The 24,964-nt window shown below is 35.6% G+C and overlaps 3 protein-coding genes across 5 annotated transcripts; 1 reads left to right on the top strand and 2 right to left on the bottom strand.

The window, feature by feature from the left end:
* Nucleotides 1–2,296: 2,296 nt before the first annotated feature.
* LOC112044920 (E3 ubiquitin-protein ligase FANCL) lies at nt 2,297–14,276 on the bottom strand. Of its 3 annotated transcripts, none has more exons than XM_052885865.1 (4): nt 9,402–14,276; nt 4,279–4,437; nt 3,003–3,181; nt 2,297–2,823 (listed from the first exon to the last, which is right to left on the bottom strand). In XM_052885865.1, the coding sequence occupies exons 1-4, from the start codon at nt 9,430–9,432 to the stop codon at nt 2,725–2,727; spliced, it is 468 nt and encodes a 155-aa protein (XP_052741825.1). In that variant the 5' UTR covers nt 9,433–14,276; the 3' UTR covers nt 2,297–2,724. The 3 variants fall into 3 exon arrangements, with proteins under 3 accessions (XP_052741825.1, XP_023936697.1, XP_023936696.1); XM_024080929.2 differs by lacking the exon at nt 9,402–14,276 and adding an exon at nt 5,265–6,858; XM_024080928.2 differs by lacking the exon at nt 9,402–14,276 and adding an exon at nt 5,049–6,858.
* LOC112044939 (DIS3-like exonuclease 2) lies at nt 12,665–19,737 on the bottom strand. The gene is made up of 3 exons (XM_024080954.2): nt 17,061–19,737; nt 15,579–15,837; nt 12,665–14,517 (listed from the first exon to the last, which is right to left on the bottom strand). The coding sequence occupies exons 1-3, from the start codon at nt 19,553–19,555 to the stop codon at nt 14,323–14,325; spliced, it is 2,949 nt and encodes a 982-aa protein (XP_023936722.1). The 5' UTR covers nt 19,556–19,737; the 3' UTR covers nt 12,665–14,322.
* A 3,650-nt stretch (nt 19,738–23,387) lies between these two features.
* LOC112044959 (multifunctional methyltransferase subunit TRM112-like protein) lies at nt 23,388–24,165 on the top strand. Its single transcript, XM_024080976.2, has one exon. The coding sequence runs from the start codon at nt 23,775–23,777 to the stop codon at nt 24,150–24,152; it is 378 nt and encodes a 125-aa protein (XP_023936744.1). The 5' UTR covers nt 23,388–23,774; the 3' UTR covers nt 24,153–24,165.
* The last annotated feature ends 799 nt before the right edge of the window (nt 24,166–24,964 follow it).

Here is a 24,964-nt window from a genome sequence, read left to right on the forward strand (position 1 = left end):
ACGGTTTTGCATTCGTTGGAAAGGTCTCTGGCTCCGTGAGGTTTATAGCAAAGAAAATTCAGGAAAAGGTCGTAGGCGTCCGCTAGTATTTTAAAAAAATGTATCCAAAATGTTAATTTTAGTCTTAACTTGTATGCACGATTAATTTTTCTTTAAGACGAGGGCATGTTATAACATGTTCACCAACTTTATTTCATAGGGCACTCCTATATTTTTATGTGAATAAAGTATGACTTTTTTTGCCATAACTTTTTTCACACAGGTCTCAGGTAGGTACTTCCTGCCATAAAAAAAAAGTAAAAGTACATGTAAAAGCCTATCCAATGATATATCGCATGTTATTGGTATTAAAGCAGGCTTCCATACATTTTAGCCGGTTTCCTTTGATACCGTTGTCCACAATTTTTTTTTGTCAGTAACATTTGGACTTTAAATATTTTAGTACAGTAGGACTAAAATATTAAAAAAAAATCTGTAATATAAAATATTTCGGCCATATTTGCCGGCCTAGGCTGCAGTTAACTTAGCCTACTGGTAAATCCGGCACTGTCTGAAGTAAAATGTTTTGTCGGCCTTCACTCAGATGTTGTTGCGAAGCATTACTCTAAACATTGTTTATACAGAATTATTCTATGTAACCACAAAATATTATGTCTACGTAATTTTTAATAATATAAAAAAGTGAACACATTGATTTTCAATTATGAATTTTCTGTTATTCCTAATAATTTGGCTGGTTATAGACTTCGGCCGTGGCTAGTTACCACCCTACTGGTAAAGACGCCAAGCGATTTAACGTTCCGGTACTATGTCGTGTGCCGAACCGAAAGGGGTGTGGATTTTCATCCTCCTAACAAGTAGGTCCGCTTTCATCTTAGATTGCATCATCACTTACCATCAGGTGTGAGATTGTAGTCGAGGGCTGAATGAAAAAAAAAAAATTTATCCGTGATGAGCTGACACCCGCGGTTTCCTTGGATGAAAGAACCTCGAATTTTTCCGAGATAAAAAGTAGTCTATATTCTCCAAGACCCAATTTATCTCTATACCAAATTTCATCCAAATCTATTCAGTAGATTTAAAGTTGTGAAAAGTTAACAGACTTTCACATCAATTCATTATCATCATCTTCATCATTAGCAACTCATGTACTCACTGTTGAACACGAGTCTCCTCTCAGAATGAGAGGGTTTAGTCCAATAGTCCACCACACTGGCCCAATGCGGATTGGCAGACATTAATCATCATCGTCATTAGCAACCTACCTCCGAATCGAAAGCAGAGATCATATCCACTAGGCTCTCACTCACGAACTGCGCACCTATTATTCAGGGGGTCCTTACGTGTAAAGCAAAAATTGGTAAAATGTAGTCCACAATGTCGATGAAAAAAATCATAAAAAGACAGCGTTTAGAGTTTCACTACAGAATTGACAAAATAAAAATGTAAGGTTTTTTTGTAAGAAATCTTTACCCTGGCCGCGCCAACTAATATTGATACAGGGCCCCTTAAAAGCACGCTACGCCACTGGTGCGGAGACTTAAAGTTTGACATAATGTGTATACTTTATTACTTTGTTATTATATCACTGTCCCATTGTTCCAGTGGCTAGGCTAGTAGGCTATATGGCTTCGGATTCCGAAACTTTGGGTCAGGCTGTGAGATACTGAGATTTTCTTTCTAAGAAATATTCCGTTACCTAAATTCTAAGCCCAATTGTTTTATGGGTAAAATGAAGCATAAAATACCTACTCATATATCAGTATTTTTATTTTTTGATAAGTATATACAATCATTATTGTTCTGTACACATGCTTCGAAGATTTAAGAGCCAATGTCAAAAACTCTAATAGCTCCACAATAACAACCTGTGGTCCGCGGCGTCATCTCTGGACCATACGTACATAAATGCTAATATCTCGTAATCGCTACGCTTACTTAAAGCGAGCAAATTTTTTTTCTGAGAGCACAGATATTAGAAATTATGCAAACTTGCTTACATATGTTTTTTATTTTGTTTACCTCTGCCTTCGCACCAGTATATTAATCTATGCTTCGCACACTACAGGTGAAGTAATATTTAAAGTATTTTTTATTATTCTACAAAACACATTTCAATTAAGCCTAACCATAGTGCAGCACAAACCACAGTTGGTTTTACTGCGCACTGGTTATTATTACATAATACAATATTTAAGAACAAAAATAATTAACAAACAAAAGAGAAGAAAAACCAAGAATAATCATTATCGGGTAGTTAAATAAATATCGTAAAATAAATAAATAACAAATATCGTAAAATTAAACAACTTTATTTCACTAATGAAATTACTTGTGACAAGTTTGTGGCAGTTAGTACCGACGGTGCTCAGACTATGACCGGGACATTGTTTATTTTATTAAGGGGTGTGAAAACTGTGCTTGATTTTCTAGGGGTCCGTGGCTGAAAAAGGTTGGGAAACGCTGTGGTAGGAAACACCTCGAGCAGGTCCCAGGACTTGTGACCTTGGGTGTAGGTTTGAGGGATCCCTTTAGAATGCATTAACACTCGCCGCCCCTGTCCGACATGTTCTCCTTGCCTACATTGAACAATTTATGATCAAATTCCAATTACAACATAAAACGGACGGACAGACAGCCAGTCTCAGTAATAGGTACGGAACCCTTAAAATGTGCTGGGAACCATCGCTTGGAAGTCCCAACGAAAGGCTAATATACGAGTGTTTATTGTTCACTGCACGTGATCAGTTGCAGACAGGTTGGGCAACTTCCATACGCCACACCAAACGCCGGCGGGCGACCGCCCTCGCATGCCACTAGCCACTGAAACAATATAGGTATTAAACATAGCTGCTGCACTCTTGTGGGTATCTCTCAAACTCATCCAACAGCATTTTAGAAAAAAAAAACAAAATGGCGGCTGGACTCCGCCTATGCAAAAATGAAAAAAAAAATCAAACCCCTTTAGACAAAATAAATACATAAAAAATATCAATACATACCTGATACAAACAGTACTTGTGATAATACACCTCACATTTAGGATTTTGGCACAATGGCTGGGGTAGTCCATTACTTTCTGGCAAATTAACACAAAAACATATACTACAAGATGGCACCTCAATTTGTTCTTTTACTAATTCCACATCTGTTTCTTGGTTTACTGAAATGTTGGCTAGGTCTGCAAATGAGAATTTTAACATGTAAATAAAAAATAAAAATATACCTATACAATACACACTACTACAATAATAAACAAAATATAAATACTTATATAATTTATAAATAATCTAGACACTGGAAAACACCCATGTTCACCTCATCCCACAAATATTTTCAGATGTGGGAATCAAACCCACATCCACACAAATATTACTTACAGTTGATACAGATATTTATAACTACTTATCTATTTCTTTTCTTTTTAAATGGTAGAAAGACTAGGTAAATTATTGCTCTGTTTTGACGTTTGAAGGCTGATTAGTAGAATGGGAACTAACTCAACCTACAGGATTCAAAGCCATAGTCATTCAGCTATGTCAGTAACTGTAGTTCTCTCTGGATCTCCATATTTCAGATTTGACCACACAGAGATGCTCCTAGCATAGCTAGTTCCATCACCCACTGTGTGACTGAGCCTTCTGAAGCACATGGCAATAGAAACCAAGTCTCATTGGGTTCCTAAGCTGCTGGAATGGCGGCACCACAGGTAGATTGACAACATCAAGTTGCAGGGATTCAGTCAGTTCATAAGTCCCCTACAAAAGGTCTATGTGGTTTTGGCTGGTGGTAGGCTTTGGGCGTGGCTAGTTACCACCCTACCGGCAAAGACATACCACCAAGCCATTAAGCATTCCGGTATGATGCCGTGTGGAAACCGAAAGGAGTGTGGATTTTCATCCTCCTCCTAACAAGTTAGCCCGCTTCCATTTTAGATTGCATCATCACTTACCATCAAGTGAGATTGTGGTCAAGGGCTAACTTCTAAAAAATAAAAAATAAAAATAAATATGTCCTTCAGTGTATGTCCATCTGCTGATTTGATGATGCTGATATCTCCCAGGGCCTCCCTTAAAACAGGGGGGATATACAGATTATCACATTCATTTATCATTCAATGTTTTGGAAAAACTGTTAGAAGTAGACAAGGATCAAACTCATTACCATCTCATATTAACTATGTACACCTTTACCATAGTGCCAATAAGGCTAATACTTTTTAAAAGTATGTCAGTTCATACAAATTAAATGTTTTTATACCAGTGTTTAGAAACTTACCAAATATCCTATTGATATTTTCAACAATGTTCTTATCATGGTCCCAGGATAATAGTCCAACGTGTAATTTATCATAAAACTGTTCAGACTGTCTATTTAAATGGATGTTTCTTGCTAAACCTTCAGGAGTTACTTCAATGTGTAACCAAATTCTGCTATCTGAAATAATTTTTATAACTAAGAAGGATAAACACATATATTGGAAGAAAAGAGTAGTCTGACAATTTATAAAAAAAATAAAACATAATTTAAAAAAAATTAGCTATGAAATGGCATGCATTTTCTACCTTAATTTCTAATTTGTTAGTTGGTAAATAGTGCACATTGAGTATAGTCTTGTTCGGACTACTTTAGCAGTTTAGTCGAGTAGCACAAATTTAATTGAGTAAGTTAGTAAATAGTTTAGTCTCAAGTCAATTCATTTTTCTCGAACAAACTCTTTTGTTCGCCCACTTTAGGTTAGGCCATCTACATCTACATTCACATTCCATATTGAATTCATATTTAGAATGCTGTAAAACGTGCATGCATAGATAAATTGTTTTGCGCACTCATTACACGATAGTCAGTTCATCATTCCACTTCGCATCACCTATTTGATAGTCCTTTTATTTTATATTCTTTTATCATTTATAAATCAGTGAAATAATAAATCAATATACAACATTGCTATACAATATTATACCAACCTATAAAACCTCTATGGCGATATGTATATAGTAAGTTATCTCTAAAATATTGATGATGATGAATTAATAATAGTTACAAACCCAGTAATATTCTTCTGTAGTCATCCTTAAAAGAAGGTTTTATAGGTTCCACTACAGTGCATTGCTTGTCAATATTCTCCAATTCTTGAAAGTATGCAGTCAAGGTTCTAATATAGTTCCGATATACTGTTATCACTTCACTGATAGATGAATATTCTCTATCTTGATGTTGTGAATATGGAAGTTTTACGTCAGTTACTCTAAATTTATGATTACCTTTGTATCTTAAATATATTTCATGTTCTCGTATACCTCCTTCATCCTTTATACTACATTTAATATCCCTTAGACATTTGCCAAAGGATACGGACACATCTTCTGGAATATTTCTAATCTCTTCAATTAACTCTCTATTAATTAATTGGTTAGTTAAAACTTGTGACGGTATTATAGTATTATCGGTATAATACTCGTGTAAACGATTTACAAAGCTTGATGTGGATTTACACCTTCCTTCATCTACGAGTTCATTGATTATCTCCATTGGGGCTACACGGACTATTAGATCATTCTCCTACTCTCTACCATTCATCATTATTATATGAATCGAAAAAAAAACGGACGGCTAAGTAAGTAACCCACAATAAACCAGCCACAAAATCAGCAGCCAGAAGTCAAAACACTAAAACAGGTCAAAACTCTTCTTCTTGTTTAGACTTTAATTTAATTGCTTTTGGTTATGCCAGATCAAAACTGAAAACTCAATTTCAACAAAACCAAAACAAAATTCGAAAATTCAAAAATCAAAATGATGTTTGTTTGACATTCTCAAACGTCAAAAATTTGCATATACTTTTGTAAACTGGCTTTACGACTCTGAGTTCTAGCTCTTTTAAACCTGATGAAATAGATCGCAGAATAAAAGTATAAAGTATAAGTAAAGTGAATCCTTCTAAATAAATAAAATAATGAAGCTTTGTATAATAGCTATATCCATATATTCATATTAAAGTCTTTATCCATCATAAAAATTCAAGCATGCTTACGAATTAGATGTTATGTGAAAGAATAGGAAAGAATTATGGAAATGCCAATAAAAATACACATGTAATCTGCTTGTAAATAACATTTGGTATGCAATACTAAATGTTTTAATTTTTTCTATTACATGTACTCAAATATTGAATTTGTTTACAAAACACGCTACTTCTTTTAAATTTCTCGCTTTATAAGGAACCATAGCGCCATCTGCGATTAGCTTTTACTGGCCAACTCGTGGAGGGAGAATGGTATTTTTTCTTAGGGCCAACCCCATTGCTACGTAAACAGAATAGTAAATAAACAAATAGCAGCATAAAAAAAAACATTACACCGAATATGTAAGGACCTTTTTTTGTTTCTCCATTTTATTTTTGAACTTGTCAATTATAATTATTATATTTTATAATTCAAAAACGACCTAAAATATTTATTTGTAATCTATATATAAAGCTGAAAAGTTTTGTTTGTTTGTTTATACGCGGTAATCTCAGGAACTACTGATCCGATTTGAAAATTCTTTCAGTGTTAAATAGCCCATATAAAGATAGAGGCTATATATTATCCCCATATTCCTACGGGAACGGGAACCACAAGGGTGAAACCGCGTGGCCAGCCAGTTCAATATTTTTTAATTATTTCAAACATGGTGTGGCATTGTGCAGGATGTAATCCACATGTGATCCTAGTATGCCCTGCCACTTACGTATCATTATACGGTCCTACCTATATTCAATTAAATAGGTATATACTTTAAAACCCTTTAAGCTTTTTCTCTTGTAAGTAAATTAAAAAATTCAAAATATAAAATGAAAGATAGTTAGATTCACATTATTTCATTCACATTTCTACACGCGCTGCCGACTTGATCGTCAGTGGCCAGAGTTAACGAGTAGTAGGCACCTTACTTAAATCCCAGTGATTACCTGTATGTTGCGTGTAGCAGCATTTCACACAATCAGTTGTAGAACAGATAAAAAAGACAGCTTTAAAATGTATTGTAAAATGTATTTCATGGTTTTACGATCGGTACGGTACTTAATAAATAACTTAGCTAATTGACAATTTTGTCAAATATTGAAAAATTATAGATTACGACAACAATTCATACAATTGCAAGAAGATTACTAAAAATAACTAGGACTTGTGTTACTATATCAAGTAGGTACCTACTACCTACGTGAAATGATAAAAAATATATTCTTATTTAAAGAGATCACAATTGAATTAAAAAAAACAACAAAAGGAGAATAAAAATGCTTGGTAAATAGCTATAAGATTAAGATAAAATTTTTAATTTTAAATTCCTCCAGCACTTGTGAATTTACGACTTTTATGTCAGAAATTCCTTCCATCACAATAGAAAACGCCGGATAAATATATGAATATTTATCTGGAATCAATATATTGAAGACGCCGATTGGCTAATCGGATCTTCATCATACGAGTGTATGGCTAAGAACCATCTCTATCACGTTAGCTTATAAATAAAAAACGCATCATAATCAGTGTGCCTAGTCTGAGTTTTCAATATTTTCAAACTACTATCACGTTGACGTTTACGCAAATTTATATGGAATTGAAACAGTTGTGCAGTAGTGCCGCTAGATGGCGTTGTTTCAATTCCTTAGAAATTCACGTTTACGTTACGTGACAGTAACAGTATCAAACTGCCACTAGGCCCTCTGGCCATTCGTTTAGAAGCTACGAATAGGGTAGTTGACTGATATCAAATTCATTATAAACAATATTAATTTCGCATTGTACCAAGGAATATGGGTACGAAATATATCGATAACAATTATTAAAAGTTAAGGATTTATTATAAAAAATAATTTAAATATCACGTATTTTTCAAATTCCCAAAAGTCAAAAACCCTTGACGACTCTATATCTTGACGTCACTAATACACTTGATGTACAAAAAAAACGTCGAATTAATTATTATTAACTATTATTTTTGATAAACGCTCCGTTTGTAATAGATTTGTTATAGTGACGTCATGAAACAGTTGAAAAATATAAACCGTCATGGCCGACAGGCGTTTTTAGCGTTTGGGCTCGTATTGTCCGTCTCAAAAAAATATGATTTTTTTTTCAATTTAGTACCAACGATAATGAACTATAAGAAATATAAAAAAAGTGTCAACTAGCCTATTATTATAATTATAACATTACTTTTTTAGAAAACACTACATAAGTGCGGAGAAAGTGGTTGATGTGAACGAAGAATCAGAGTGCTTGCATTTGAATTTAATTCAAAATATAAGAATACACTTAGTAATTATTTTTTCTTAATTATCATCTCACTACTTTAATTATATTATTTAATTACTATTATCTATCACTACCTACTAAACCAATACCTGCCAACTAAGGGCGTAGCCCCATTAGTGCGATGCGTCGTCGTAACGGATCAACGAACTTCACTGACGGTTTCGTTTGACTATTAATAAACAGATATTAACACGTTCAGTGCCACCGACTCGCCCGGAGAGTCCACGTAAATTTTATTCCAGCGCCGTAGACTCGCCTCGCGAGTTCAATGTTTTTGCAATTTTTTTTCAAAATGCATGTGTATTTTCTGCTTAAAATAATACTGAAGACTAAATATACACTAATCTAATGAATAACGTGGTGGGCCGGGTGTGCAGACCCAGTTTATAATCGAAAGAAAATAAACTATTCTGCAATGCCTTGAACTCGCTAGGCGAGTTCACTAACATAGATTCTCAAACTTTTATAAATGAAATATATAAAAGGTAGATACTTTTATTTTCATTTTACCAAAAGTCACATTCACTCGTAAAACAACGGCGGATTGTGTTCGACACCTTGTAGGGGCTCGAATTTGGTGTTCACCAAATGGGTACTTCTAAGTTTTTGAGTCTGTCCTTGCGTTTTTGTTAAACGAACGGTGCAGAAAACACAAACTCAACTCTCGGTCTATTACTTTAAGAGTTACAACTGAAAGAGGATCCCTTCGCATTGTTAAAAATTGCCGGCAAAACAAAAGGAACCGGTATTTTTTAACATGAACGCTCTGGTTAGTAAGCAATAAAAGCACTGATAACATTGTTTTTGCCAAGCTCTCATTGGTCAATCTCGAGTGAAGTGTTGTAACAAACCCGACTTTCTTTATATATAGATTAGTGTTAAGCACGACCCTTTCCTTATCGCACGCGTATATTTGTTTTCTATCATTGTGACTTGGCTTTCGATTACTGGACCTGTTGGAGTACCTACTGTTTTAACCCCTGGCAAACGTTTTCTGGACTTTGAGATTCTTGTGTTCTATGTTATTGTGTTTTGTGGTGGCCTGAAAATAAGGGTCAAAAGTTGAGAGCCACTGCATAAATTACGAAACAAACTTACCTTTTCGTTTATTTATAGTGTTTCTTGCCATTTTCTTTTTGTTAAATTACACCATATACTAGTTAATTGCTTTAAACACGTAACGTACACTGTCACGGCCACAAAAATAACAGAACATAGTTTTTACCCTAACGCAATGCCACTGAACTCGCGTGGCGAGTCGAATGATTCGTATCGCAGCGCCGGCGACTCACCTAGCGAGTCCAACGTAAAATGTAGGCGGCTCCCGAGAAAACATCGTGAAAATCGTAGCGGTAATGAAAGTGTTAAAATACGTAAATGAGATATGATATTTATTTAGGGCAATCAGTATAACCAGCAGGGTTCATGTGTCGGAAAAACGGGTTGACATCAGAAGCAAATTTAAAGACGGATAATACCCTGAGTGAAGTCCCGGACTTGTGACCGTTGTATGTAGGGTTAACTAGTTAACACTCCCCTTTTCCGCTCAAGTTATTCTATCCCAAAATAATCCATGAAGGATTGTCCAACAAAAGGTGTGGACGGATCGAACGTCACGACAAGAATGAGCTAGTCGCCTTTATCGCCAGCACTGGTTCTCCCACTACTTCCCACCACGGAAATACACTTTTACAATTCACTGAATACTTCACACTATCTCGGTTCGTGACACGAGCGACCGATCATGCACCAAGAAATTGAAAAAATACCCAACACTTGGAAAAGATATTGGTCACTAAGTGTAATTATGATAAATAGACACCCATGAAATGTAGGTATACCATGTCTAACGTACGCATGTCAAATTTGGCCCTAGTAATTAGTCTGAGGCCCTAACTAAACACCAACAAAACAAAATTAAAATATGCCAGAATGGTTTAGAGAAGTAGGTATATTGGGTGTAATGCAGTTAAACATTATAAAAGAGAGAACCAAGTTCAAAAAAGTTTAAAATTTATCCAAAAAATTTAAATGGCGCTGGACGAAACATGCTGAGCGAGAAAAGAAAGATAAATGAACAAAAATAATAACTTACCATAACACTAGAATCTAGATATAGCAGATGAAATAGAGGATGAGGCAGTTGAAGAGATATTATGAAGATGATTTTAAGAAAATAGCAGGACTTCAATAACAAAAGACAGAAATAAGTGGAAAATGTTAGAGGACTTTGTCTGTGCAAGAAAAACTGTTTCAAAGGAAGGTCAACTGGATACATAAACACCCCTATTTTGATTACATTTTTAGTACTTTCGAGCAATGAAAGGTTATTTTATTTTATTTTTATGTAGAAAACGACCCTGCGACGACGCGAGGTGACGGAACGCAATAATGGGGCAGAAACCTAGTAACTGCATCTTTATTTTTTGGGATCAATAACCACCACACACATGCCAATTACTGTTTTAACGTAAACGGCTTTTCAGGGAATCGGAGTGTGCGTGTTTTGTACATATTCTGTTGATGTCCCATTTTTGGGTAGGCGGTTGGGCTTCTGTTATTATAGTAAAGTGTACAGAGAGGCTAAGAAATACTTAAGGAGCGTTAGCAAAGCAAAAACATGTTTCTAAATTATTATTTGTCTGAGTAATTGCTAAGCGGTGGTATTTTGCGGTAAACAAATTTCTAATTCACACGCCTCTCCCCTTTAACAATAAATAATTTGACAATTTTGTTTATGTTGTGCTGACGTTTCTTTTCTTTCTTACACATAGCTAAACGCGTTTGTGCTGTTACCTTACGCTAGCCACACATGATCAAGCCTGCATCTTGCTCATCATGAGCGCGCTGCAAATTTAAACTTGAACGTGTGTGGCTGCCGTTACGGCTACATATCCTTCAGAAATAGAATGGCTATACATTTTCATACCAACGTGAAGAGTGCGAGAGTTTGTATGTATTCATTATTCACAACATGTTTTAATTTACATTTAAAAAGACATTGAATCTCCGGGAAATTCCATACGTAAAGTAAAACGTTCGCTATTGGTCCGTTCTAAATGTGACGAAATTTCAGGCAACCAATAGAAAAATCTTTAACACTTCTGGCATCGTAGTAATATAATTATTTAAGTCTTTAACACTTGTGGCATCGTAGTAAAATGGCGGTTTAATACTTAAAATATGTCAGGAGTTTGCCGGGAAAATCATAGTAATCACATGTACGTTTTATTTTCATTGATTTGCTGCATTTTAGAGTTTCATTGCTTTTTATTCAATATATGACTTTGCCTTTTTCGTAAAGGAATAAATAAAGTAAAAAAAAATATGTCAGATATTTTACGCTGTTTTTTTTTTTGACAGAAAATAATAATGTTTTATTAAGGGATATTTATGATAGTGTTGTCAAAAAACGATTAGAAAATACATACATATATTTTTTTATGTCCAATGTACTATGACTACAATCACGCCTTAAGAAAAGCAATGATGTGGTTTTAGGATGCAACGCGCTTGCCTACAAAATGCCTATCCCTTGTTGCCTTGAAGTTGTTTAGATTGTAGGTAACACAACATTTTACACTATAGATATGTTACGTGCCTACAAAATCACCGCAAAAAGTGATCCGAATTTAGCTACTCCAGTGCGCGCACACATCAACAATTTTTCGTTTAATTCCATTGTTCATTTATGTATAAATATTATATGTATAATATTATAAAGTTGAAGAGTTTGTTTGTTTGATTGAACGCGCTAATCTCAGGAACTACTGGCCCGATTTGAAAAATTCTTTCAGTGTTAGATAGCCCATTTATCGAGAAAGGATATAGGCTATATATTATCCCCATATTCCTACGGGAACGGGAAACACGCGGGTGAAACCGCGCGGCGTCAGCTAGTTTATGTATATACAGTTTTTACACTTCCTGAACACACAACTCTACATTGTATACAATGTTTAAATATTATTGTTACAATGTTTAAATAACTTTCGTTGTTGCGATTCAATGAAATAAAGACAATAGGGTAGTTGAATCATATCAAAATTAATATAAACAATATTCAAGTATCACGTATTTTTTCAAATTTTCCAAACGTCAAAAACGCTGTCGTCCATTTTTTGTCCAACACTCGATGTACTAAACGTCAAACTAATTGTTAAATAATATTTTAGTGAAATGCTCCGTTTTGGATAGAATTTGTTAAAGTGACGTCATGAAACAGAGAGAATTAATTAGACCATTTAAAAAAGTGTAAACTAGCCTATTATCCACTTTTGTTCGCCTCAGTTTTGACGCGGTAGTGACATATGTCTATTTTAAAATCTTTGGGGTAACAGGAAACACAGAAACCGGAAGGGCATTCTCTATTGAAGTTTACTTTTACTGAATCAAATAAGTACAAAACCTCGCACTCATACATACAACAATACATATAAAAATACTCACTTGAAAAAATACTAATAATAATTAGTTTTAATTATTATCCTAGTGCTTACTTGTACTAATGAAATTTCAAAATCTGTAGCACACTACATCAACACTTGTACCACACAAGTGGGTTAACTTTGAAAAGATTTTTTTTTACATTACAAAAATAAAATATAATGTTAGCCACTCACCATTCAATAAGCTCGCGATCATCATGATATCATGCACATCGCGACTAACACACGATCAGTTTTATCGGATGTCAAGCCGTTAGTGCTGCAGGCACGTGGACTTATTGGATGGTGAGCGGCTAGCATTAGCATTACAAGAGTTAATTATATTAAAGATTTAAAATTTTTAAACAATTTAAAAAGGTTTCAAACATTCAACTACATTAAAAAGGTAAAAGTATCATAGTAAAAAAATGTAGAATAATTTATTTAATATTAAAAAATAGTATGTACTTCACATCTATGGTAAATTTTAAAAGTTCTTTTTCGTAAATACCGATACCATAAAAATAAACCCATTTCAAAATTTTGGGTTATTAGCTAATACTACTGCTCAAAAAGGTGCGATTCCTAGGTGAATCAATTTGAATATTTTAGACCGTACTTTCGTGTATTTTTTGTGTCTATTAAAAATGCTTATTTTATGAGCTTTACGCTTCCAGATTTAATACAAAATCATTTTAAATTCATTTTATTATTAAGTACTAACATTCCAAATAACATAAAATAAAAAAGTAAGTATATGTCTTTTGGTTGAGTGTTTAATCACGTACACAAGCGGGCGCGAGTGCGGAAGCGAGCGCGGTAGGATAGGCGACTGGCGAGCTACTATTTACATTGTCCGCCAGGTGTTTGCCCGAGTATGAGTAACTAAAAACATGTACAATCATACACTTTTAATCGAAAATTCATAGTTGGACATGACAAAAATTGGGACCAACCACAGGACAAACCCCAGCGTACAGGCACAGAATCATCAACACATTCCGTAGACAAGAGCGCCTCAGCCTTAAAAGGACTTAACTGGAATAACTCGCCAGTACAGCAACCTCCCCCGCGTCCGTCCGGGCAAGGAAGCAAAGCCTCGAAGTCTATTCTCTCAAATGACTCACTCAGGAGGAGAAGACCCACATTAAATCATCTGCCGCTAGTTCTACGTGAACATACAGCTTGGCAAAATTCGTTCGTAACACTCCCGATGGTCCGCGCGGGCCGGGAGGGGAGGTAGTGATGCCCCGCGCGCGCAATTTCGCGTGCAAATTCCTTGTGCACGAATTCACACCCGCGCAGTCTTTTCCCCCGTCGCCCGCATATCAGGGGAATGTCATGAACTTGTCAAGCTATATTTTTGCACTTTTTTTGATATTTTGTGATAGCGCCCGCCTCCGCACTCGCGAGTCAACGTGAACAAGCCCTTAGGCTTCTATAGATATTACATATAGTAAAGTCTCGTTAAGAATTCTCTTTATGAGAAGATCTGTTTGGTAGCTTAACGAGCTTACAAGCATTATCGTGTAATTTTCTACACAGTCAACAATAAAAAAAAAAATACAATGTATAAGTGTGACTAAAACACACTATTGTGGTCGTACAAGTTTAGTCTCGACTTTAACCATATCATCACCTTTGTGCATTTCTATTTGCAACAGCGAAAATACTTCTATAACCTGCTCCACTTGTGGAGAGGAGTCAGTTTTGTGCCATTTTAATTCCATTTTTGATAGCTTAGCACCGGCCTCGTTTTTTATACATTTGTACTCGCCTGGGAAATCCTGTAAGAAAAAAAAAACATCATCACCTCGCAACCTCATAGCCCGACTCTTCACAGGAGACGGTCCAGACCACCAAAGAACTGCTAAGTTAAACTAAACTTATAATATAATTATAGCAGGTCCAGTTCTGTATATAGGTCCAATTCTGTATATTAAAGATATTTTTAAAATTTGTATTAGACAGCATTATATAAACAATACTGAAGCCAAAATTATGTATTTTTTGTCTGTCTGTCCGTGATTTTGTTGACTGGGCATCACGCTGAAACTACTGAGTGAATTCAAATGAAACTTGCCACCGTTTGAGATTGTAATACAAAGGTAAGGTTAGGTTAGGTAGGACACTTTTTACTATGCGAAAATAAAATCAGAAGGAGTGTAATAGGGGTTGAGAGTTTGTATAGAAAGTCCTTAATTTTACCCCTAAAGAACTAAAACGGGGTTGAAGATTTTTTTTATATAAATCTATTATATTTTTGTAAAATTGTTTGTATACTATTATAATAAAACATGCAAAAATATAAATAGAAAGGGTGAAATAGGGGTTGAAAGTGTACATCGATTTTTATGCGGACGAAGTCGCAGGATTCCGCTAGTTTAAAAAATAAATATATCAACAGCCAATTTTAAGCACCCACTACATTATGCTATCCTGTTTCATATCCCCTCTATATGAGAGGGTGTATAGAGCTCGAACCAACTAATGTGGGATAGAAAGAAATTATCATTGTAGATAGCACTGATAATTTCTTGGAAGAAAGAAATGGTCAACATTTCATGCCTGATTCAAACTTAGGATTTCATTATCTAAACCACTGAACCAACAAGGTAAAAGCAGAAAATATACCTTACCACCCAAAGCAAGCATCATATTATTAAATGTAGCAAAAATAATAATTGTATATGTTTAAATTTTAAAGATTCTTATTATTATTATAATTATAGGCTAAGCAGCTTTCGCTGATGCGCCTATATCTTTGTGTTTCTTATTGCTTCATATAATTACCCAGCCGGTTCTTAAATTATATGATTACTAGCAACATTTATACACAACCACTTACATTATTGAAGAATATCCTTCTATTCAACCCCATTGCAACAATAATAACATCAATGTACTTTTCTCTGACATCTACAACAACTGCTTCTGTCACCAGTGGAGAATTCATCTCAATATATTTAAGGGTATATAGTTCTGTGGACAACTCTCCAGCCTTCTTAGCATTGTACTTCTGTTTATTGCACTGAGCTGCGATCATTCTCACTTTGTCAACTTCCCAATTCGGTACATCTCTGTAATTCAAGCTTGCAGCTAACAATCTGTAAATTATGAATATTTATCTTTACATGGTATAAAACAAAGTAGTTAAATAAAAGCGCTTGGAGACCATTGGATCAGCTTCCACCTTCACACAGGAAATAAAACTAGAAGAAATTGTAATTGTTATCAATTGTAAATTATAATACTGTATGACTTTTTCAAAAGAGCAACTGTTGAGTTTCTTGCTGGTATCTTCTCAGCAGAACCTGCCTTCCGAACCGGTGGTAGAATCTTTACTAATAGTCAACTGACGTGACAAAAGTGCTTGTAAACTGAGCCTACTTGAAATAAATGATTTTTAATTTTGATTTTTGATTTTTAGCTCGGCTTATAGTGTTTTTCAGATTGCTTGGGTATGGTCACAGTTGCCTTATCACATTTGTAATACATACTATTATACTGAATCATGGCAAACTTTCAAGAGTAAAATGAACTCGTTAAGTGTTTTTCAGATAAGATGGTACAATACCATGTTATCTGAAAAACACAAGTAGATCTTTTAAACCATGCATTAAATGATTTTAATGTGATTTTCAACTTAAATACATAGTTAATACAACAAAGCTGTGATAGCTCAGTGGATATGACTCTCTCTCTGCTCTGCCTCCGATTCTGGAGGGTGTGGGTTCAAATCTGGTCCAGGGCATGCACCTCCAACTATTCAGTGTGCATTTTAAGAATTTAAATATCATGGTCTCAAACGGTGAAGGAAAAACATCACAAGGAAACCTGCATACCAGAGAATTTTCTTACTTCTGTGCGTGTGTGAATTCTGCCAATCCGCATTGGGCCAGCGTGGTGGACTATTGGCCTAACCCCACTCATTCTGAGAGGAGACTAGAGCTCAGCAGTGAGCCGAATATGGGTTGATAATGATACAACAAGGTTTACATGTAGAATAAAAAATGCCATAGTTTAAAGTAGATGAAGTTTTTTTTTTGAAAATAGCACTAATATGTAGCAACCACAGTATCTGGTAAAACAAATATATACCTAAATTAAATAAGATCATCTATAACTAGAGGCCCAGTCAAGCTTCGCTTGGCTTTGACTTATGTGCACTTCTTTCCTACCTACCCTACAAATGCTCCATTCTTCCACCCCCCCATTTTAGGGATGTGGGGAAATAGAAAGACACAAAAGGTAGCCTATGTCTAAACTAAAATGTATATGTGTACCTTAATAATTATTGTTGGAATATGTGAAAAACAAAAAAACTTACCTATGAACCATAATATCAGCATAACGTCTAATTGGACTAGTAAAATGTGTGTACAGAGGAACATTTAGAGCATAATGACCAAAATCATCATCATCCTCACAGCCCCCTGCACAGAAGTATTTAGCTCTAGTCATTGGCTTAGCGCACAGCATATTCAGCACCATAGCTTTACCACGATCAGCATACTCCGGGTTCATGTAAGGTAGTAATGATTTATGTAAATCACCAGCTGAAGATATTTCAATATTGATACCCATTGGTTTCAGGGACTTGGCGAGCTGATTTAGCATATAAGAGCTCGGTGGTGGATGACACCTTAAAAATGCCAACTTAGGATGGTCCTCGTGAATTCTTTTAGCGACAGTCATGTTTGCAAGAAGCATGAACTCTTCAATGAGCTGATGACTTTCCTTACTATCATATATCCAATAGGAATCTGGCAAGCCGCTTGTGGGGTTCAAATGAAAAGAAACTCTCGGTTGGTCAATACGTAGGGCACCTTCTTGAAATCTTTTAGTTCTGAAAATTGCAGATATTTTACCTAGTGTTTTTATTGTATCATAAATGTCTTGATATTTAAATCCATTGTATAATTCAGGAAAAGTTTTCTCTGCATCTTCTTTATCGTCAAGGACGGCTTGAGCATGATCATATGCTAACTGGCAACAGGAGTTTATTACTGTTTTTGCAAATCTATGACTAATTACTTGAGCGCTCTCATTTATTTCCCAAAAAACTGAGAATGCAAGTTTATCTACACCAGGAAACAGTGAGCACAACATGCACATTTCATCCGGCAACATGTGGTAGGCCTTCTGTACCATGTAAATAGTTGTGGCCTTTTCTGCTACTTTTTCATCCAGTACTGTGTTTTCAGTAAGAAAATGGCCAACGTCCGATATGTGAACTCCAATTTCATAGTTCCCATTTCCTAGTTTCCTACATGAAACAGCGTCATCTATATCACGACAATTAAAGGGATCAATGCTGAAAATGCATAATTGTCTACAATCTTCTCTAAGTTTGATTTCCTCATCTGGTATGGTATAATCTAAACGAGGAAATAAATGTCTAACTTCAGGCCCAAAAGGTGTTACATCTAAATCAGTTTGGGCAAGAATAGCTTTAGTCTCCGTCTGCATATCACCAGATTCACCAATGTTACATATAATGTTGCCGACAGCAAATCTTGTGTCATACCAATCTGAAACTTTTGCTAAAAATAAGGTGTTTTCATAACTTTTTACATCTTGGTAAAAGTTGTCAGGCCAGTTCGTACATGGGATGTTGAGACGTGGAATCCTGCTATCTCTGGGCACAAATAGAGCCTTCTGCCTATTTTTATCAGCCATCAGTTTTAATACTCCTACACATGTTCTGTTGTGAACCTTCTCTTTTATATACACTACCTTGCCTCTCTTTTGTTTATTGTCATCATCTTTTTCTTCAGCTTCACATTCAATGTACTGTACAACAACGACATCACCTTCAAAGGCTCTGTTTCTGTTTCTGATACCTTCTATGAGAACATCCTGCTCATTTCTGTCCATAGACACATACGAATGTTGGAACTGTTTGGGGTTTATTCTCAAAACACCCTCGAGTAGTGTATTGTTATTCAAACCAGCTTCCACCTCTTCTGCAGAGATGTAGGCGTCAAATTTTTTTTCATCATTCTGGTCTTTATTTTTAGTTTGCTTTCTACTTATTGGTGAATTTTTGTTGTTATTCTGAGCGGCCGGTGCTTGCCTGGCGTTATGGAAAGCATGATTTCGATTCATGTTGTGGTTATTAATGTGGTTCTGATTTACATAGCTCTGATTTAAGAGAGGATGTTGATACACATTCTGTAAATAGTTTATAGGCCAATGGTGTTGCGGTGTGACGGTTGGCGGGTAGTTTTGTGATCTGGAATTGTGAGCCTGTTGCAGCAGCGGCGTGCTCGGTGCGCTTGCTGAATAGTACTGATACTGGTACATTTCCCGAAAGTACATTGCTTGCATCAAACGGAATTGTGCGATATAAGCAGCGTTGTTTAAATGCCTCGTGCTTGTACTCGCATATAACGGAGTGATTTGGTTTACGAACATTTCGTGCACTAACGTCTTGCCGCCTCGAGTGGGTGCAGGTGGAGCGGACTGGACATTGACAGGAATGTTTTCCGATCTTGGCATCTGCAACTCTAGATTTTCTCCTTTTTTTCTAGCATTTTTCTTTTTAGGCGAACTCGTATTTGATTTCTGGGGAGTGACTTCAGTATTGGTTATATTTATGTTATTGTATTGTTTTGCCAAATCGTTTACGGCATCGGAATTATAAAAAACTGTAGTAGGTATTGGCCGTGAGTTTGAAGTGGCCTTAGAAGTTGGGTTTGCATTATTAATGACTGTATTGTTATGTGAACTTATCGATCGCAATGGTGGAAATTCCGAGGTCTGCGACGTGGATGGTCCATTATTTTCAATGCTTCTTGCGTTGTCTTTTGTATCAGACATGGTTCATAACTTTCTGATTTATCTAACGTTTGTGTCTAGAGAAAACAGGAAATTTTGAACGGAATTTACTTTAACCAAAATGTATAATCACATATTTACTGAAGTACTTAACAGAAACACTCGAAACTCGAAAAAACTAAAGTAGACCACTGACTTCAAAGCTTCAGACTTGACTAGCCAATCACAGACGACGCACTACGCAGCCAATGACAATACAAAACAAATCATACAAATGAATGTCATTGGTCATTACACAGAGTACAGACCCGTGCACAAATTAATATGACACTATGTACGGTGTGACCATCTTCAATTTACCGATTCTGCCACAATTTATTATAAAACCACAGATTAAAGAATAATAGGCGGATTGAGCGCATGGAATACGACGGTGTCGTAGCCGTTTCACGACATAAATTATCCCATAAGTACTTAATTTTATTACTTACCTTCTTTGTATAATGTTTCATTTAAATTCATTCAGTAGTTTCAGCGTGATGCCCAGTAACAAAAAAGACGGACGGACAGACATACAGACAGACAGAACAAAAATTACCAAAAAAGCGGCTTCAGTATCGATCATATTAATTATAATGCCCTCCAACAAAAAAATTCAAAATATATTTAACTAGCGGACGCCCGCGACTTCGTCCGCGTAAAAATCGATGTCAACTTTCAAACCCTATTTCACATTCTATTTTGCAAGTTTTATAACTTATACCTAATAAATACTCCACTTATCATTTTACATTTACAAATGTACTTAGAAAAATTAAAGACTTTCCGTACAAACTTTCTACCCCTACTTCCCCCATTTCTGATTTTGTTTTCGCGACAAAAAGTATCCTATTATCCTTCTACGTATTATGGTCTTAAATCGTCTTAAGTATCATTTAAATTCATTCTATAGTTTGAGCGTGATACCCGGTCAAAAAAAAGGCAGACAGACAGACAAAAAATAGAAAATAGGCTTCAGTATCGATGCCCTACCTCTACCCTACTCCTACCATACCCGTACCCTAACTGTATCCTACCCCTACCCTACCCGTACCCTACGCTACCCGTAATCTTCCCTTTCCCTACCCCTTGGATAGTGCTAGGATAGGGGTAGGCCCTACCCCTATCCTAAATCACCCCCGATCCAGCCCTATGAGCGTGGTGCGATGACAGAGGGATATAGAGACTTCTGTGCTAAAATTATAATGAGGTAAAGTTCGTGTGGTTGTCGGAGGTAATCTTTGGATCTACTGGACCGTTTTGGAAAATCGTTTTACCAATAGAAAGCTACGTTATTTGCGAGTGCCATAGGCTGTGTTTGATCCCCACATTCACACAGGAACGGGAACTACGTAATTGAAAGCGCGGGGCGTCATGTAGCGGAATTTCTACGTCTTTTAGAAATTTTGTATTATCTCCGAAACTATTTAACTAATTAACATACTATAAAGGGCAAATCTTATCTCCATTATATCTTTGTGAGTATTAAATAATTTATTTTGATAAGGATTAAAGTTAAGTAGCATAAATAATGACGCAAACCTAAGTATATAAAATTTATAATTTTTAAAACACAAAAGGTACTATATCTGCTAATATATAGAAGATAGACATATGGTGTCCCGGACTTTTTTGTAGAACTTTCAAAGATACATAAAGCCTCTATACATTAATTTCAATTTTACACAATGGTTAAGGCAGCGCATGCGAATAAGTCTGCTTAAGAGGACTTTCGGTCCGACCTGTATGACAAAAACTGTGTTAACTCTGCTAATATATAGGTAAGATACCAATATAAAATAGCCTATAGCACTTCCCGATAATGTAGCATTCTACTGGTAAAAGAATTTTTGAAATCGGACCAGTAGTTCCGAAGATTACCCCATTTAAAGAATGTTACAAACTTACATACTTACAAACTTACAAACTTTACCTCTTTATAATATTAGTATAGATAACAAACCGGTCAAGCTTTGCTTTTACTCATTTGCACTTCTTCCTTACCCCTACCCTACTCCCACCCTACACCTACCCTACCCTTACCCTACTCTACTCCCACCCTTCACCTACCTTGCTCCTACCATGCCCCTACCACTACTTTACCTTACCCTACCCCTACCCTACCTTACCCAAACCCTATCCTACCCCTACCCTTACCCTACCCCTACCCCATCCTACTCTTACCCTACCCCTACCCTAACTTTACCCTACCCCTATCCTACCGTTCCCCACCCTACCCCTACCCGTATCCTGCCCCTACCCTAACGTCACTCAATTACTTTGCCTTCACGAAACCTCTTCACTAACACTTGAATTATTTCGAATCGTTATAGAAAAGCGTTGTAGACTTAATTTTTATTTTTCAATTAGGAATATTAAAAAAAAAGATTTAGCTAAATAACATAACATAACATAATAACATAACATAACATAAATAGAATAACATTAATAAAGAGAATATTCTATTCAATATTACCCTGATGGTTACATATTTTTTATATGCATAAGTCGTCGTGTCAACAAAAAAATACAATCAATTTGGGAAATCACGAACAAAATTGTCTGTCATTTTCTGAAGAAAACGAGCTTAGATTTGGTATATGTCTTATACTAAACTAGAAGTTTTTGCCCGTTTTTTAAACAATTCAATTACACAAAAAGGTATTTTTACGGAGCTCTTTAACCGACGAACACGATTACAACTATTTAACATCGATTCTATAGAGACAGTTTTTATAATCGCATTAGATCGTTGATCATATAGTTTGACAGAAAAGTAACGTCTAGTGAGGCAGGTCCTATACAACAATTGGTCTGAGGCAGCGGAAGACCATAACCGTAGACTAATATTTTTTTTATATACTGGCTTTAAGACTTCGAAGCTTAGACCATTAATAAGACCATTATTAATGGTCTAAGCTTGGAAGTAAGGCCTAGTTCGGACTAACGAAGTAGTCAGGTACGGCCTTTAATACATAAGCTAGTAATCTGTGGCTGGTGCTGTGCTGTCACATCACAGATTAATATTTATGTATCTAAGGGTCAACACAGTATTTTATAAAATAATACCGATCAAATTGAGAACCTCCTCCTTTTTAAAGTCGGTTAAAATATAGTAATTTCATAATTTACTCTTTGGTTGTGCTGTGGTGCTGTCAGCTGTGCTGTGCTTCATTTGCACAGAACGCTAATACTCCTAACCAAAGATTACAGTGTATTATGCTCCTAAATAACGGAATCAAAGATTACAGTGTATTATTGGAAATAGATAGGCTACTCGAACTTTTTTCGGAACGAATGTGATAGCGCCATCTAGTGACTAGATACGGTATTTTTAGTATAGTAAAAAGTATAAAAATAATAATGCATATTTTTTGTAAAGGTGAGACATTTTTGATTTTGTAATAGTTGAAGAAACCAATTGAGAAAAACAAAAAAAAAAGACAAAAAGTTTTCCTTTGTTACCCCCGGGCTCGAACTCAGGATTATTATATTGTATCTTTGTTATGCACCACTAGGCCAAATGACTATGTGGAAAACCGTTGAAATTAATGTACACTTACTGTTTTTCTTTAATAATCCCTTTGCTTTAGAAATACAAACACATTCTTTCTATTACGCGTCAAAATTAAAAGGATAAATAATTCTTTTTTTTCGGTTTTTTTTCCGTACTTACACGGGTTTAATCTCTAAAAATTCTAGTACGTACACATCTATGTAATTGTATTTACTATCCTGGAATCTTAAATCTAGGATGTAGATGGCGCTGCTTCATAAAGATTTCACGTTCTTCTAAGTTCCCATGGCATGAACGGAATTCATTTGACGTTTGTGACTTTGTGTCCTGAGTAAATAATTAAATATGTTCCTTGGCTGTGGTTCAGTGAGATTATGTTGGGATTACTGAATTAAAAGTGATTTTATATTTATCAACAATTTATTTCATCCCAATGTTATGAATGAAATATAAATTCAAATATTATTTACTGACTATTACAATAATTCGTTTCATTTGTTAAATAATATTGTGATCAATTCACATGAATACCTAACCTAAAATAACAATTCGAGTGGTGCGGAATATCTCGTTTCATTTAATTAAATACAAGGTTGTGCTTCTATTTTTTATTTAGATAATTCTCTATGTTATTAATTATTAAGTTCAGGATTTGTACCTTAGAAGACTCGGCTAAATATAGAATTGCCAAAATAAGTACATAAAATGAAGTTAATAACTCATAATATGCTGACATCGAAGTGTTTGAAGGGAGTTCTTACAGGTTATCCCTTAGCTATAAATGCAACAGACGTTAAAGTGAATGAGGTCGACTTTAACCCAGATTTTATAGCTCGTATTATACCAAAACTAGATTGGGAAGTCCTATGGAGGGCTGCAGACAGCTTAGGCCATAGCGAAGGCCTGCCACAGGTCGTTGAAAGTAATTATGAAGCCAACCAGGAGTTTTTGAAGACAGCACATAAAGTTCTACTCGAAGTAGAAGTTGAAGAGGGTTACCTAACCTGTCCTGAATCGGGGCGACAGTTTCCAATAACAAAAGGCATACCTAATATGTTGTTAACTGAAGCTGAAGTGCAATAAATAGTTAATCAAACGTTATAGTATTTTATTTTATCTCTAGCAGACACATGCAATATGCAATTTAGTTTTTCACAAATCTCGCGGGAACTATGGATTTTTGTGAGATGAAAAGTAGCCTATGTGTTGATCCAGAGTCAAATCTCTTTCCGTTCCAAATTTCAGCCAAATCGCTACAGTAGCCGCAGCGCAAAGGAGGAACAACCATATGCACACACACAAATTTTTGTCTTTATTATATTAGTGTGATTATTAGCCTATTTATGACACAGTATGGGACTAAGCCACCTTTCATAAAGGAGCAGGGATCTGGAGCATAACGACTCTTTAACAATCACTATTAGAGAGCTGTGATAGCCCAGTGGATATGAGCTCTGCCTTTGATTCAGAAGGTGTAGGTATAAATCCAGTCCGAGGAATGCACCTCCCAACTTTTTGTTGTGTGCATTTTAAGAAATTAAATATCACGATTCAGACAGCGAAGAAATCAAATTTATTAAATACTGTAGTATAAAATTACTTTGTAAGGAAACCCACTTACCTGAGAAATTTCTTGATTCTCTGTGTGTGAAGACTGCCACACTGCTTTGTGTCAGCGTGGTGGACTATTAGCCTAAACCCTCTCATTCCGAGAGGAGACTCACACTCAAAAGTGAGCCCAATAGGTGTTGTTGATCATGATGATTAGATGTTAATGATAACAACTGTATACAACAGTCTATGATGATATGGGGACTGCTACAGATATTTTCTCTGAAGGAATCAATGCTCAATATTTTAGAGCCCAACATGAACTCGGACTCGGGACATCATCA

The sequence above is a fragment of the Bicyclus anynana genome, chromosome 15, assembly GCF_947172395.1.
Source record: "Bicyclus anynana chromosome 15, ilBicAnyn1.1, whole genome shotgun sequence".
In the NCBI taxonomy this organism is placed as follows: Eukaryota; Metazoa; Arthropoda; class Insecta; order Lepidoptera; family Nymphalidae; genus Bicyclus; species Bicyclus anynana.